This window comes from the organism of the source record quoted next, unplaced genomic scaffold (assembly GCF_019419815.1).
Source record: "Pyrus x bretschneideri cultivar Hongxiangsu unplaced genomic scaffold, Pyrus_bretschneideri_v1 Contig18, whole genome shotgun sequence".
Classification (NCBI taxonomy): Eukaryota; Viridiplantae; Streptophyta; class Magnoliopsida; order Rosales; family Rosaceae; genus Pyrus; species Pyrus x bretschneideri.
The window spans coordinates 6,345,617-6,362,353 of record NW_025999479.1 but is presented as its reverse complement, the minus strand read 5'-3'; the positions used below and the strand labels follow the sequence as shown (position 1 = coordinate 6,362,353).

General features: G+C 35.7%; 1 protein-coding gene and 1 long non-coding RNA gene across 3 annotated transcripts; both read right to left on the bottom strand.

The window, feature by feature from the left end:
- Positions 1-10,163: 10,163 nt before the first annotated feature.
- Positions 10,164-11,360, bottom strand: LOC125476152. The gene is made up of 2 exons (XR_007257469.1): positions 11,178-11,360; positions 10,164-10,835 (listed from the first exon to the last, which is right to left on the bottom strand). It is a non-coding gene; the product is annotated as an uncharacterized LOC125476152 (long non-coding RNA).
- A 1,032-nt stretch (positions 11,361-12,392) lies between these two features.
- Positions 12,393-16,663, bottom strand: LOC103931587 (8-amino-7-oxononanoate synthase). 2 transcript variants are annotated; one of them, XM_048582017.1, is made up of 12 exons: positions 16,506-16,663; positions 15,951-16,327; positions 15,770-15,873; positions 15,577-15,684; positions 14,921-15,159; positions 14,779-14,820; positions 14,559-14,646; positions 14,208-14,341; positions 13,817-13,905; positions 13,108-13,258; positions 12,897-13,023; positions 12,393-12,787 (listed from the first exon to the last, which is right to left on the bottom strand). In XM_048582017.1, exons 2-12 carry the CDS (start codon positions 16,183-16,185, stop codon positions 12,635-12,637), a joined length of 1,470 nt encoding a protein of 489 aa, XP_048437974.1. In that variant the 5' UTR covers positions 16,186-16,327; positions 16,506-16,663; the 3' UTR covers positions 12,393-12,634. The 2 variants fall into 2 exon arrangements, with proteins under 2 accessions (XP_048437974.1, XP_018499061.1); XM_018643545.2 differs by having other exon boundaries at positions 12,955-13,023; positions 16,506-16,662.
- Positions 16,664-16,737: the final 74 nt, after the last annotated feature.

Below are 16,737 nucleotides of genomic sequence, written 5' to 3'. Positions count from 1 at the left end.
TGAGTCATATGGCCCTTTAACTCTCGGTTGGAGATAATAAGAAATATGCCCCTGCACCGTTCATTAAAATACTAATTTATTGGATGGCCAGAGGACTAAGACGAGCCCTCTAGCCCTTCTTCGGTTGAATATGGCCTTAATTTCTCAATTTAAGCCAATATTAGAGCATCCCCAATGGGGGCTTTATCCTCCATGAGGCTACCACATTTCTAGTCTTAGCGAGATATTTCATCCCCAATGAGCCGAAAATGGGGCTGGATCCACCATTGGGGCTAGCAACTTCCTTTCTTGGGTAGCATAAAATCGGCCTATATCTAGCCCCAAAAAATAGTGGGTCCCACAAAAAAACTAGCAACTCATGTAAGCAAAATTTTATCACTCTCCATCCACTTGCGAATACACTTATACTCTCCTTTTATTATTTTTTTTAATTCTTTTTTCTTACTTATTTTTCTTACAATTTCGCTAATTAATGATTGTTTTAAATTCCATAAGAATGGAAATTTCAAATTGATTTGATGTTCATAGGCATTGATGGGTGAAATTTTCAAATATTTTTTTTTTCAAAATTGTATGATGCTAAATTACCAATTGGTGCTAGGTAAATTGTTGTGTTATACGTGAAAATCAAATTATTTTAGAGGGCGAAGTAGATGTTTGTTTCTTTTAATGGATGAGATTGAGATAAGGGAATCTAATCCAACAAACGATTCATAAGTGATGAAATCTAACTTTATCACAATTTGAACTTTTTAGGTTGAAGGGTTCGTAAAAAAATTTAAGATAGCATGTTCAAAATCAACTTAAGAGTAGATAACACACAAAAAAAAAATTATCGCTTAATCAAATTACTACATAAATATATATATATATATATATAGCCCCGTATAGAGCCTAAATAATATAGCCCCCCATTGGGAAAGATTCTTTAATAAAGCTCCACTGATTTCTCGAAGCTCTAAAATGGGTTATATCCACAAGTTTTTCAGTCTCATATAGAGCTCCTTACTTAGGATGCTCTTAGGTCACTATTTACTCCATTATCATCGTTTCATGTCAATCGCAACTTCTTGCCAAACCATTCATTCATGGGTAATGCTAGAGAGATCATCTATTTAAATCATATTTTGTAAATTATATGATGCAATTATTAATAATTGGATTATCATTTAAGTGTCGATCATTGTACTTTTTGCTATTGGTAACACATCACTTAATTTGCAAATTTAATTTAAAAAATTAGTCTACCTATCATTACTCTTCATTAAATTATCTAGTGGGATGAAGCGAGAGGTTCGAGCAAGTTCAACGGCAGTTATTTCACAGGTTCAACCGCTCAAGTAAAGGTGCGTGACGATATGGGTTCATGTTGCAGGTTCAAGGCGAAGATGAAGTACCTGTGGAATCTGGATAGGTTGTGACGGATTCGACTCGTGGGAGTCAGTGCAGGATCGTTCAAATCTGGTGTGTGGGTCGATTGGGTTGGAGTGCGGTGCAGTGTGAATCTGGGCTTCAATTGGGTTTTTGAAAATGTAGAAGCGGCGACTGATGGTGCGACGACATCGGGGTCAGAGAGAGATTCCAACTATATATCTTTTGTTTTTGGAATATTTTCCAAGTGATATATAAAATTAAGAATCTCAACTATCCATTTTTCCGGCTAGAAGAATTTCCCTTGGGTTGGTCAAATAAATTTCAAGCATTTTCATTTGATAGACTATGGAGGACTATCCATGTTGGGGAGAGATTTTTTCATGTACATGGAGCATAAGCCAGCATATCAAGTGTCCTAATTACATAACAGCTACAATGTTCAACGGTTTTTCACAGGATTTTTTTTTTTTTTTTTTGAAAGTATACATAAAGTTAAATTAATTCTTTGAAAGTATTTTCCAAAAAAATATATACATATATATATACACATACATATATACATATATATATATGTATATTCTTTGAAAGTATAGAAACTACTTCTACAGATAGCTAAACTAATTATAGTAAGAAATGTTGGATTTTTGGATCGTCGGACCTGTTCCACTCTAACGATACCGATATTGTCCTCAACTTTACCACCTACCCAATCCATCAGGTGTGAAGTTTTACCACAAAAGGCTCCGATATTAATTAGAGTAGGGTAATCCTATTTAAATCCATTGGGTTTCCTTGAACCACTGATGTGAGACTTTAACACTCATCCTCCGTGTAACCCCATTTAGTGGTTCACATGTGGAGATCCACATCGGTAATTGAAACTTAAAGGTTGGCTCACGTTGGGCCCACTTGTTTTCAATGGAGCTCAACAATTATCTCTAAGAGTTCAAACTTGTTTCCTCAGGCCCAAACCTTGGCTCTGATATCATGTTGGATTTTCGGATCACCGGGCATGCCCTACTCTAACGACACTGATATTGTCCCCAACTTAACCACCTGCCCAATTTGTCAGGTGTGGGGTTTTACCATAAAAGACCTCAGTATTAGTTAGAGTAGAGTAATTCTATTTAAACCCGTTGGGTTTCTTTGAACCCATTGATGTGGGACTTTAACAGTCCCCCTCACGTGTAACCCCATTTAGTGGTTCACACATGGAGATCCACATTGGTAATTGAAACTCAAAGGTCGGCTCACGTTGGGTCCACTTGTTTTCAATGGAACTCAACGGTCGTCTCTATATTAAGAGTTCAGACTTGTTTCCTTGGGCACGAACCTTGGCTTTGATACGATACTTGATTTTTGGATCGCCGGGCACGCCCCACTCTAATGACACCGATACTGTCCCCAACTTAATCACCTGCCCAATCCATCAGGTGTGGGGTTTTACCACAAAAGGCCTTGGTATTAGTTAGAGTAAGGTAATTTTATTTAAACCCATTGGGTTTCTTTGAACCCACCGATGTGGGACTTTAACACTCCCCCTCACGTGTAACCTCATTTTTAGTGATTCACACGTGGAGATCCACATCGGTAATTGAAACTCAGAGGTCGGCTCCCGTTAGGCCCACTTGTTTTCAATGGAACTCAACAGTCGTCTCTACATTAAGAGTTCATACTTGTTTCCTTATGGGTGACAAGCTCGTTGGCTTGTAGGGGCTCGAACTGTGGGCTCTGATACCATGTTGTATTTTTGGATCGCCGAGCCCACCCCACTCTAACGATACTGATATTGTTCCCAACTTTACCACCTGCCTAATCCGTTAGGTGTGGGGTTTTACCACAAAATGCCTCAATATTAGTTAGAGTAGGGTAATCCTATTTAAATCCATTGGGTTTGTTTGAACACACTAATGTGGGACTTTAACAATAAATTATACAAACTAATTCTAAATATAGTTTTGATAGTGCCCTTGTCGAAGTGGTCAGAAAAGGGTTGGGTTGATGGCAGGGTGTAAATTCGTTAAAGTTATGTTGGATGGGCTATGTTAAGTAATAGGTCTGTTCAGGACACGGACTAAAATTTAAAGTTTGGTTTGCTTGTTTTTATTGTTAGGTTTGTTGAAGTTTGAGCTTTAGTCTCCCCATGAAATGATCTAAAACTAATGAAGTTCGTAAGTTATGTTTTTATCTAGAGTAACGTTAGGAAGACTAAATTTTTAAATCAAATGATGTGTCACCAATAAGAAACAAAACATGTTAATCGACACTTAATTAATAATCCAATCATCTACAACCATATCATTTAGTTTAAAAAATTTGATCTCTCTAGCATTACTCTTTTATCTATAGTTAAAACTCCCAAGTATTTCTAATAAGGATAATGGTAGGGAGACCAAAATTTTAAACTAAATTTACAAACAAAACAATACGTCACTAATAGAAAATAAGTACGTTAATTAAAACTTAAGTAATAATTTAATTATTAACAACTATGTCATTTGATTTGCAAATTTAGTTTAAAAAATTGGTCTTCCTAACATTACCCTTCTAATAAACGTACTTGGATTGGGGTCTTGCAAACACGGTTCAGAGATAGAGCTAGAGATATTGAGTCATTTTGTGTCCTTTACCCGTAAATTCTATCTATTCTTTTGATTTGGCTTAAGGAGGAGTTCTCTGGTGTGCTTTAGCTTGACTGAAATCCCAGAATATATACCGGACAAACATTTATGCTGTGTATATAGTTACCAAAATTAAATTTCAAAGCATATGCAAGGAGTGTCGAGCTTAACTGGTATTAGGTGCTCAAAACTTATTGTTTTCTGCTGTATTCTTTCAAATTTTTACTTTTTCTCAGGAATGTAAAACTTATTCCTTTCATAGAACAATAATTTTTTGCAGTACTAGTCGAAGGGCCAGTTTGGGGCGCAGCTCATAGAACATCTCCAATTGGCTGCTTACTCATCACCTGTAAAAAAATTAGAAAAGGTTACAAGCATTTGCCAAAATTGTATTAGTCTTGATGAAGATCTCAAGAAAGGAAAATTGAAAAGGAAAATTTTCTAAAATAGTTAGTGATTCAATCTTAGGAAGAAGAAATAAAAACAACATATGGAAAGAGAGATCATCAACATCTGGAGTGGATGACATGAAGGGAAAAGGGAGAGACTCCCATAAACAATAGAAATGGGTGGCATGGGAGGGAAGTCCTATCATGTCACCTCCATAATTTTCATGAAGAAGATGAAAGGAAAATTATGAGGCCGCTTCCAGCCGCCCATTTCCATTGGCCTATGGGAGGCCTATCTTCCATTTCGGCTCAGCCAATTCTTTGAGCATAGGTTATGGTCATAGGACTAGGTCCCTCAATTTATAGGGAAGCCTTAAGCATACACAAGTTCGAAGAAACAACCTAGAATCACATGATTTCCATTCTTTCCAGTTTCCACGTCAATATTTGCTATTTGTATCTCCCCAGGATAAAACATGCTTTCTGTGTCACTCTAGCAATGCTGGAACGATTGCATGCCTTCCACGTATGTGCTAGAACTTAGGGCTTTCCGTCAAGAAACACGCATGTATTATGAGTGTACAGACTATTTAACGTGAAGAGGAAGATAGAGTGCATACGTTACGCCTAAGTTTCACTTGAGAAACGAATCTAAGACTATGATGAGTTGGTGAGTGTCTTTTTATTTTGTAATTTTTCTTTTTAAAAATTGGTAAGCTATAAAAGGAAACTAATAGGCAAGTCGGAAATCTTGAAGGCTCTCAGCCATCACATCAATGATTCTAATTAGAATAAATTGTAGTAATGATCCATCAACTTAAACTCAATTGAAGCAATGGTCCCTCAACTAAAAATTCATTACAATTGGTCCCTGAACTCATCAAAACGTGCAACTATGGTCATTTTCGTTAACTCCGTTAGAACTTCCGTCAAAATGAGTCACATGCCATACACATGAGGGTAAATCAAGGGGCAAATATAAAAAATCAAATAAGAAAAATTGTATCAATAGTCCCTCAACTTTAGTCCAACTCGAGAAATGGTCCCTCAACTAACCCAATTGAAGCATTGGTTCCTCAACTTTAACCCAATTATAGCAATGGTCATTCTAACATAACTCATTTTGACGGAGTTGAAGAAAATGACCATAGCTACACGTTTTGATAAGTAGGGACCAATGGTAATGAATTTTTAATTAGGGGACTATTGCTTTAATTTAATTAAAATTGAGGAACTATTATTACAATTTACTCTTCTAATTAAGTACCCATCTTTTTACATAAAAAAAAATATTATTGTTAAAGAAGGGGGAGATTCGAAACTACTAAAATAATTTAGGGGAAGGGACGAATGGTGAAAACTTAACATCCTATTCATTAGGATATTGGATACATATGTGAAAACCCAACATCTTATCCACTAGAAATTGAAACAGTCATGAGATGGGCCTAGAATAGTTATGAGATTAAGGGCCAACTCATAATTATTTCAATTTCTAGTTTTGAATTTTCATTTAAAATAAAATAGACTTATTTAGTAACTAATTTAGTTTTCATTGAAAACTGAAAAATCATTTGAAGGTTGTTTGGTAACTGTTTTCTATGTTAAAGTTTTCATTGTATATGGAACTTTGTCCATAAAATTGTCAAATTGTGAATGTGAAGTTATAGAATGAAGGGGTATATGATGAAGAGTCTGCATCACTTTTCAATGAATTTTTCTATATCCAAAAAAATGCAATGTCAAGATAAATTTTAAGATGAAAAAAATATTAAGAAAACTATATGGGACCACGATCTTCTAGGGTCCGAGTAAGGCTGATCCGAATATCGATACCTCAAAAGTCCAGCCATGGACTCACTAGCTTCGAGCAGGGCTGGATTAGACAGGGTAGCGGCGCCACAATCACCTTTTTATGGGACAATTGGCGACGCTTGAGTGACTCCACTAAATGACCACACTTGTTCTGCAAGACATGAGATCTGACCCGGATAAGGACAATCAGATCCTCATAAGTCTTGGAGTTCCTACAATCTAAGAATTGGCATGCACCTAAGTAATCACAACGCCTAAGAGGGTGCAATATTTACTTCTAGATATCCTCTAGGATTCTCTTGACTTAGAATGAGGATTATATACTAAAAAGGTCTATGTCCCCACAATATAAATAGACTCATCTAGGATTTGTCTCTGCTTATGCAATATCAATACTATAATTCTGTTGCCCACCGCTTGAGTCTAAAACTGCTTACTAACTTGACCATCAGAGAACCTTTGGCCGGCACACCCTTGGTCTTAGGCTTGTTCACGGTTGTTCTCTGTTTTGCATGTTTCTCGAATTTGCATCTCCACGATTCGCAGTGATGTGCAAATTTAATTCCAACAAACTAGATTATAATCCTTGAAATGTTTAGATAAATTCCTTGTGCAAGATTAAAAATTGAATATAATTCTTTGACCATGTATTTATGTTAGCACATCCATATTTCACATTACAATTTGTTTTCAAAAATTTATTATGGGCTTTTTATATTAGCACTTCACAAAATGTTGAATGAACTCCATATTAAATTTTAATACTAAATGATTTATGTATCCTATTATGCAATGACCATTTTGACCTTATTAGGTTTTAAAAAATAAAAAATTTCTAAATACACCACAAATCACTTTTATTATTTATCTTCATCAACTATCAAAACTCCTCACACCCTCTATTTTTTTTATGGTTATTTTCAACTAGGTTTATCTAACATAATATAAAGTACAGAACATTTAGGAAACATGAATACTATAAATTGGATGAACACAGATATCCAATAGCTATAAAATTTGTTAGCAAACCATGATTTTTCATATAAAAATGCCTACAAATTGGTAAGAGCTTTTGGTTTCACTACAAGGGCTAAATATTGCTTCGTAAGATACTACATCAAAGCACAACTTAAAAGTTCACATGTATCAAAATCACCATCGAAAATTAATAGGCTACATAGGAAGACCCTTACCTGAACAATAGAGTAGAACGAAAAGCAAATTCATAAGATGTTTAATTTCAAAGATGTTAGAGCGTGATTCGGATGGTGAAGCAGTAAACTTGAGTCGTAGTTCAATGAGCCAACTAAGCCGTTTAAAAATGAACGAAAAACAATAGAGTAGAATGAAAAACAAAATCATAAGACGTTTAAAAATAAGTGTTATAAGATTTGAAAAATGTGCGGTGTATGGAGAAAATATGAGGTGTTTGTTAAGAACGTGGGGGTAAGAGGGTGTTATGGGGAAGTATATGAGGTGTATTAAGAAATTTTTTTTATTGAAAAAGCAAATGTAGGGTGTATTAAGTATGTGGGGTTTATTCAAAAATATGTGGGGTGTTAATATAATAAGCTTTTTCATTAAGAAAAAAAGTTACTAGTATTACACTTTTAAAATCTCATTTATAACCTGATTTCTTATTGTTTTAATTAGATTGAACTTCACATATTTGAGCATCAACTACACTACTGTTGATCTTCCTTCAAAATTTAACCCATTGGAGAAATTGTTGGAATTCTATGAAAGATCTGACTCTCTAGAGTCATTGAGAGCCAACGTTTGTGAAAGGATTGAAGCCCTTAATGATCACTTGGACATGGAGTCACTCTGTTGATCAATGAGGCACCGCATTGGCTCGGATTACACTATAGACAACCTAATATCTTTACTTTTGATTTGGCCAAGGAGGAGTTCCGGGTGGTGCCTCTGCCTTTCATTACCGAAAACAAGTACGATAGGTCTTTCCGCCATCTAGGGATTGTTGGAGGATACCTCTGTATATCCCTGTGTAAGTATGATGGTTGTGACAATACTAATTTCTGGATCATGACAGAATATAACGTGCCTAAATTTTGGACTAATTAAGCTCTATAATTAAATATTTTCAAAACGTTTGAGCTTGTATTGTCTCCAATCTAGGTAAAGGAAAGTGGTACAGTTGCGGTCAGAAGATGTTCACCAACGGACATGGAGTTGATAAGGATCGATAACCAAGAAGAGAAGTGATAGGAATTTTACCACCTGCAAAAGTAGAGATAAAAACATAAAAAATACTTGCAAGAAAATAGAGTAGTTATAGTATAAATGGCTCAAGTAATTAAGGTCGTTTTCCGCAGGAATTGAATGAATAATATGTATTTAAACTAATTCTTAGTTAATTATTTGAAAACAAAGATTGGAAAAGGTTGATTTTGAATTTAAAAATAATAAAAACGAATTTAATTAAAATGATTAAAGAAAATAGCAAAGTAAAGAAAACAAAGGAAAACGTTTTGAAAACCAAATTGTAAAAAGCCTAAGGTTCCGCCGTTCTCTTAACAATCCTATGTAGATTTACCAATTACTTATGAGTTACCCATGCAACTTTGAATGTTAGGTTTTCCTAATGCATATTCTATTTGTGGCATTCAAGTTAGAACGTATATCAAACATGCAATCCATCTGTGGCATTCAGATTAAATATAAACATGCATGACTCATTATGCTTTGTGAAAACCCTTTGAAAAACCATGCAACCCTTAAGACGTGGCATTCGCCCTAGATGAACTTACAACTATCACAAGAAGCAATAATACTCAATTCCCTGGTGGCATTCCGACTGAATTTGTCACGCATCGATCCCGACATACGTCCAGAATCGACACGTGACGTCACCCAAATACTCGTATAACTCACATACCCTGTCTCAGGAATATGGCAATCACAATTTAAGGATCAAATTACAAAGAAATCTTTCGTTTACCTTATGGCTGCATCTAAACTCCTCGTTAGACTGCCTACGTACCCTCAAATAGGGATCAAGCCATTCGTAGTTCATTTCCACAAAATCAGACGTTTATTCTGCTAAGTTCAAGCAGAGAAGCATAGCATTCCTTAATCATTTATTATAACCTGACAACATGTAATTCCTGGACTCAAGCTACATAACCAACCGCCATAAAAACATGATTTCTCTCACATCCAACGTATAAATCAGATTTGATATCACAACATATAAATCATGATATCACAATTCACAACATACATCAGATTTGATTAAATTAATTAATTATGTACAGCCACGTTTTGGACCCAAATTAGCTCCAAAATTGATTCAAAATAGTTAGATTTAAAGCTTGGACTATTCTGAACACTTATCTAGAAAGCCACGAATCTGAGGTCATCTTGGGCTCCAAAAAGTGTATTTAAGCCCAAAAACGTCAATTTTCAACAATTCGCACTGCTTCTTTATGTGATCTCCAGAAAATAACTGCTTGGTAGAAAAATCCCAAATTTTGACACGTACAAGCCAAGAGACACACGAGCGTCCTCCAATTTAAATCATTCCAAAATTTATCCGTTTGATCATGTTTTTCTCCAGAGGAAGTCGAATATTCTATATTGAAAATATAAAGCAAAGTATCAAAATTCTACTAAAATAATTACCAAATTATACTAAGAATAGAGTAAAATATATAATATAATATTGACTTATCAAGAAGGATAATGGCAACAATGACTATGACTAGGGTGTGGTTCGTAGTGGCCAATGTACATTACAGCGGTGTTGTGAGATTCATGACATGATTGCATACAACGAGACTAATCTGGCTCAACGATTATGATGGGCTCGAATGGAAGGACAAAAAGACTCAAAAGACTCAAATCCCATGGAAGAAAGACGATAGATAAGCAGCATGAACATCGAAAGACAATGTCTACTACTGGTAGGTCTGTGGACTGTTCTCTCAATTTTCCATGTATTTTTCTTTTCTTTTTCTTTTTGCTTCTTTTTGGTCAATTTCTATTCATTTTTCGATTGCCTTTTCGCTATTATTCTGCTGAAAAATGAAATTAAATACTGAATTTTCAGATATGCTTCAATCCTTCTTCTTGTATTCTTGCCTGTATATTTTGATGTGCTAGTGAATATGATAATCATATAGTCGCTGCAGTAATTTTCTTAATAATAATCTTCCTTAAAGTTGGTTTTTATGTTCATTTCCTTTTAGCTTTATTTGTTTGATGCAGCACAAGTAAATTGGTTTTTGTTCCAGCCGATGCATACTTGTATTTAATTGACTGAAGAAGTCGTATGCTCTTAATCTAAAAATAATAATAAAAATAAATCTATATATGCTTTTGATTTGGCAAGGGAGTAGTTCCCAAGTGTGCTAGCTTTGCTTGACTGAAATCCCAGAATATATATTTGACAAATAAAAAAAAAAAATCCTAGCATATGCTGTATATATAATTACTAATTGTTATCAAGCAAGTGCTCAAAACTAATTTATTTGTTTCATGCTATCTTTCTTTCAATTTTTTTTTTCAGGCATGTACAACTCATATTCCTTTCATAGAACAATTTCTAATTGCAATGCTAGTTGAAGGGCCAACTTGGTGCACATACATCTCTAATTAGCTGCTTAATCATCACCTGTAAAAAAAAAATAACAAAACATTGCAAGCATTTACCAAAATTGCATTAGTCTTGAATCTTGTTGAAGACCTCAAGAAATTGGAAAGGAAATTTTTCTAAGATAGTTGGCCATGTTTAGTATTCTTCTTAGAACCAATTTTTATTTTCAAAAATAATGAATATAGCTACATTACTCAATATTTATTAATTTTATAACTGGATTCAAGAAGCATACCAAACGATCCCTTAGTGATTATCACATGCCTTCATAATTTCAAGTAGAAGAAATCAGAAATAACATATATATATATACAGAGAGAGAGAGAGAGAGAGAGAGAGAGAGAGAGAGAGATCATCAACCTGGGGAGTGGATGGCATGAAGGGAAAAGGGAGAGACTCCCAAAAGCAATAGATATGGGTGGCAGGGGAGGGAGGTCATCTCCATAATTTTCATGAAGGAGATGAAAAGAAATTATGAGGCCGCTCCCAGCTACCCATTTCCATTGGCTTCTGAGAGGCCTGTCTCTCATTTCGGCTCTACCAATTCTTTAATAGTCTGTTATAGTCACATGACTACTATTAGCTCCTTTAATTTATAGGGAAGCCTCAAGGGTACACAAGTTTGACGAAACAACCTAGAATCGTATGGTTTTCGTGCTTTCCAGTTTCGACGTCACTTTTTGCTATTTGTCACCATTGCATGTCTTCTGCGTCACTCTAGCTATCTTGGCACCATTGCATGCCTTTCGTGTAAAAGAATTTAGGGGCTATCCATCAAGAAAAACATGTTATACGCATTATTTCATGTGAAGAGAGAGATAAAGTGCATACGTTACGTCTAAGTTTTACTTTACAATAAGAGAAACGAATCTAAGACCTTAATGAGTTGATGAGGAAGTTGTTTTTTTATAATGTAGTTTTTATTCTTTTTACAAATTGGATAATGAAATATGGAAAAACTAAATTTTAAAAGAAACGAATGCACAAGTGCAAATCTTGTAAGTGTCTATTATGATATGAGTTGTAAATAGGAGTCTCCTTAATAACAAAAATGTTATTCATTATTATTTTTTTTATTTTTTATTTTTTTCTTATTTTTTTAACGAATGGTATTATCTATACTAAAGGGGAATGGGGATGGGATAAGTCTCACAATGGGCTAATAATAATGTAGTTCAAATTCGCCTTTAACAAGAATCAAACCTAAGACCTCTCACTTACAAAAAGAGGAATACCACTAGACCGTAGTACTAAGTGGCTTGTACCACATTTTTTCTTTTTTTTACTATTTTAGGCAGCTTATGTGGAAAGCTACATAATTTAATGGTAATTCTAGGGAGACCAAATTTTTTTAACTAAATTTATAAATCAAATGATGCGTCACCAATAGAAAATAAACATGTTAATCAACGTTTAAGTAATAATTTAATCATCAATAACCACATCATTTGGTTTGCAAATTTGATTTAAAAAATTTGCCTCCTATCATTATTCTTCTTTATTACTTTTGATGACACTTGGACGATGTCTGTTCTGTGACACAAAATTGGTAAATGAAAAAGGGTGAGAAAAAAATGAAAACAAAAACTGAAATTAATTTCAAAGAGACTTCAAAATCTGGCATGGCAGATTTTGAAATTAGTTTTTGTTAACAAAGCGAGATTCTACTCTTACAAACTACATGGAGGGGGATTTGTCAATTCAAACTTAAGTGCAAAAGAAAGAAGCATTATTTTAACCAACTTGGTTACACTCAAGTCTGCAACCAATAGATAGTGCAGCTGTGATGTTCTATTCATTATTAGTACATCAATGAACTATTGCAATCTAGCGAATGAAAATCCTAAAGCCTCGCATATCCATTTGAGCCATGGATGCCAATTTCTTGGAAATTGACGCAACGGGAGAGTGCAGCTGTGAACCTCTCGACATCGTTCCTCGTGTGCGTTGCGCTCAATGTCACACGTAACCTGGTCAGAAAAAATAAATGAAGATGTAAAGGACACAGAGAAACAATATAGTACTTATAAGGTCAAATAGCAAACCATCATAAAACGAAACGAACAAGATGAGTATAACCTGAACTTGTAAATGCACTGTAGCAGAACGGAAAGTGTAAAGAAGATTTGTCACAGACCTGCATGAGTTGGGTGGCACTGTTGGGGGTCTGATTGCAGTCACATGGAAGCCAGATTTTAGCAAACTCCTGTTCGTTGATGATAACAAAGTTAGAAGCAGTTGTTGAATGATCTACAAATCACAGATAAACAGATAGAGTGGGAAATCGAACTGGCTGGCTTGCAGAGCCTTCTCTTCGCTCCCTACTATGAGCGATATTATGGGACTGTTTATGGGAATTCCAGTGAGAGCACGAAAGTCTTTCACCCGATTCCAAATTTCCCTTCTACGCCATGTTTCCTTTCTTGCCACAAAAACAGCAGCTGCAAAGTTCAATTTGTATTATTAACCACAGGAAGTACAACAAAAGAGGGGGGAAATGCTACAATCACACCAAGTGAACAATTGATGATAAATTACTGATAAAGTAATGGAGCGCCGGCCTGTTTGATAACCATTTGGTTTTTTGTTTTTGGTTTTCACCTTTTGTGTTAGAGATAAAGGGGAAATGCATAGGAGAAATGAAGGATGAAGAAGAGTGGACACGAATTATGAGAGAGAAGTATAGGGAAAGAGACAAAATGAAAACTAAAAACCAAATGCCAAAAACTATCCCATCACCCTTCTTCATCCGTCCTTTCCCCATATACTTCCCTTATTTCTCACACACCACCGCCCGTAGAAAGACTACTCAACATGACGATATTATTGCGTCATCCGTCTAAACAGTAACACGGTTTCCACAAGTCTGCAACCCAAGCTTGACCCATGCTCAAGCCGGCTTGCAAGTTGGCCAAAGCTAATGTGGCAATAAGTTGCACATGTTTGAAAGCAATTATATTCAAGTAAGCACCCTAACCAAACAAAATTATATAAATTACCATGAGCAGCAGCAGCAATTGGTATTGGCGTAGCAGTTGAAAATATAAAAGAACGACCCCTTGATTGTATGAATTGCTTCCACCTTTTGCTGTTTATATGACAATAAAGAAAATGAGTAATTACATTTCATAACTTTCCACAAACTGAGATGAAACACACAAGAATCCAAAACATCGACACCTAAAGTCTGAAGTTTTGACATTGGCACCTAAAGTATGAAGTTTTGACACAAATTGCGACAGTTTTTTCCTCTATATTTATCATTTTAAAGGAATTTAGTAAATCACGAATAGAGCACATCATTTCCATTTCATATTTGCTACAACTACTGTACACCAAACATTTACATTATGTATTATTTACTAAGAAAAAGCTAGAATGAATAATTGCCTGCATGCGATGAATCCGCCATGGCAACCTGCAGCCTTACTTAAAGTCCCAACGCATATGTCAACATCACCTTCACAATTGTATTCCTCAGCCACTCCACCACCATTTTTTCCACAAACAAATGTTCCATGAGCCTGAGTAGAGGAGTATATTTTCTTTTTATCATTAATACCTTAGACCACATAAATAAAAAATGAAAGAAAACAGCAACTTTTTCCTGCAATATGGACATAGTTACTCGAGGACTAGTTGAATTGCGAGTGTAACTAGACAACTCAACCGTAACACAACTATGACAATTTGATGTGTACCATATGTACAAGATTTGACAAGTTTTTTACTAGGACTTACATCATCAATAACTAACAGAAAGTCATGCTCCCTGCGTAGCTTCACAAGCTCAGTGATTGGTGCAAAGTCTCCGTCCATACTAAACAAGCTGCAGTGACAGACAAATACAAGTCATGAGAAAGATAACAAACAAAACAAAATAGAACATTGTATGAAGATGAAATTGATTCCGACTGAAATGAGGATATAGAAAGTAGAATCTAAAAATAGCAACATTTACCTATCAGTCACAACGACTTTCTTCCTCATTGTGCAACTTGATCTGTCAAACAACAATTGCATTTTTAGCCAACGGAGATAGTGAAGTAGATATCCAATAAGAAGAGGGACACAAAGATTTAAACCAAAAGTTTAAGACCTACAACAACGCATTAAGGTGTGTCATGTCACAATGTCTATAGATGAATATCTCTACAGATTTTTGTCGTTCAGCAAGACGAATACCATCGATTATTGACGCATGGTTCAGTGCATCAGAAAAAATTGCAATCTTTTCATTCGTTAAAGGCATTTTTCCAGCGGACAAAAGAGAGCCAAGATTTCCCAAAGCTACCATCAAGGCCATATTGGCTGCAAACCCTGTGGGACAAAGAAGGCAATCCTAGTGGATACAGTTTAAACAAGATTTCATCAGTTTTCAGGTAAAACACGAAAAAGTAATTGAGTAAATAAAAAAAGGTCAAAACAATATTACCCAACGCCTTAGACTGCCAATAAATCAAGCAATTATGTCAAAGGACTTCGCCCAAAAACTTAACTTTGTAATCAAAATTCAGACGGTCATACTCAGTTGAGTAAATCATGCAAATCAAAACTGTAATCTTCATCTTGAAATGGAAAAGGAAATGATATTCATTGTATGGGGAATCCGTTCGTAAAAGGGGATACAGTCTAAAAGTAAGTCTCAGGTTACGGTCCCTTGTCACCATTGTTACATAACAGCACAAAAGGGAATGACAAAATCCAAATAAAGAGGGCAAATTAGTAGTGTGTATTATCTATACAGAGCAGCTTATACCTCTTTCTTCTTTAAGTCTGCTAAGCATGACTCCAATCGCCTATGGTAATCAGTGTATCCACAAATTAAAGCAGAACCCCTCGGGCCCATTCCATGTTCTAGCGCTGCCTGGTTGAATATAAATTCTCATTACATGGTTTTAGAACATGGTGAATTAAAGATATCTTTTGAGAAGTGGTGTCCGAAAGAGAACCTTAGCAGCAGCTTTTCCAATAGTAGGATGTGAACTCAAGCCTAAATAGTCATTTCCAGAGAAAAGTAGCAGCTTTTTAAACTTCTGGGTACCTTCCTCATCTCCTAAAAACTCCACAAATGTAATTTAGACCAAATTCCAAGAAAATAATATAATGGAAAATGGTTGTATTGAACTGTACCGGAACTGGGAATGTCATGGAGCCATTTTTCGAATGTGGGTTCGGGAATGTGAACCTCCACAGACGAGCGGTCCCATGTCTGCATTTCATCGAACACGTTGAATTCATCTTCGGCAGATTTCTGGGCTTCTTGGATCGGTCCATTATGGAGGTAAATGGGTCTGAGAGAACGAAGAAGCTGCAGACGATCAAGCTTGTGAAGAGCCTCTTCGGCCCACTGGTCCCAATGCCTCATCGTCTCAAGTTCTGCAATTTGCAGAGCAGAGAGAGAAGCCGGCTGCGGTAGTTGGACTGTTGGAGTAGCGCCTTCAACTCTCTTGGGATGCAGTTGCAGTTCAATTTTCAGGTTGTTCCTATCCAGTACTAGTCTCTACTCTCTGTCATCAAATCATGGAATGCCATAAAAGCAATCCACAACAGAGAAAAAACAGCTTAACTTCGTAAAACAAAAAAACCAAAACTCAAAATTCCAATTCTGAAATTAACCTAACATTGGTTCCAGACATGGTAAGATTTCACATCAAAATTGAAGGGGAAAAACAGTAGCCAACTGACCTGGGCCGAAAGAACAGAATTCAGAAGCTGTGAGAGTCTGAGTAAATATCGCTTGGAGTTGGAGACAAGCCAGACGACGAGACGACGTGTGCTACTTTGCTTCAAATGACGCACCTTCTTCCTGCTTTGAAGTCTTTGGACCCATCTTTCTTCCAAACCCATCCTGATTCCTAATGCTATGTCCAAATTTTAGGGGTGGAAAAAAAAACATCCCGACAAAATCCCGAAGCCG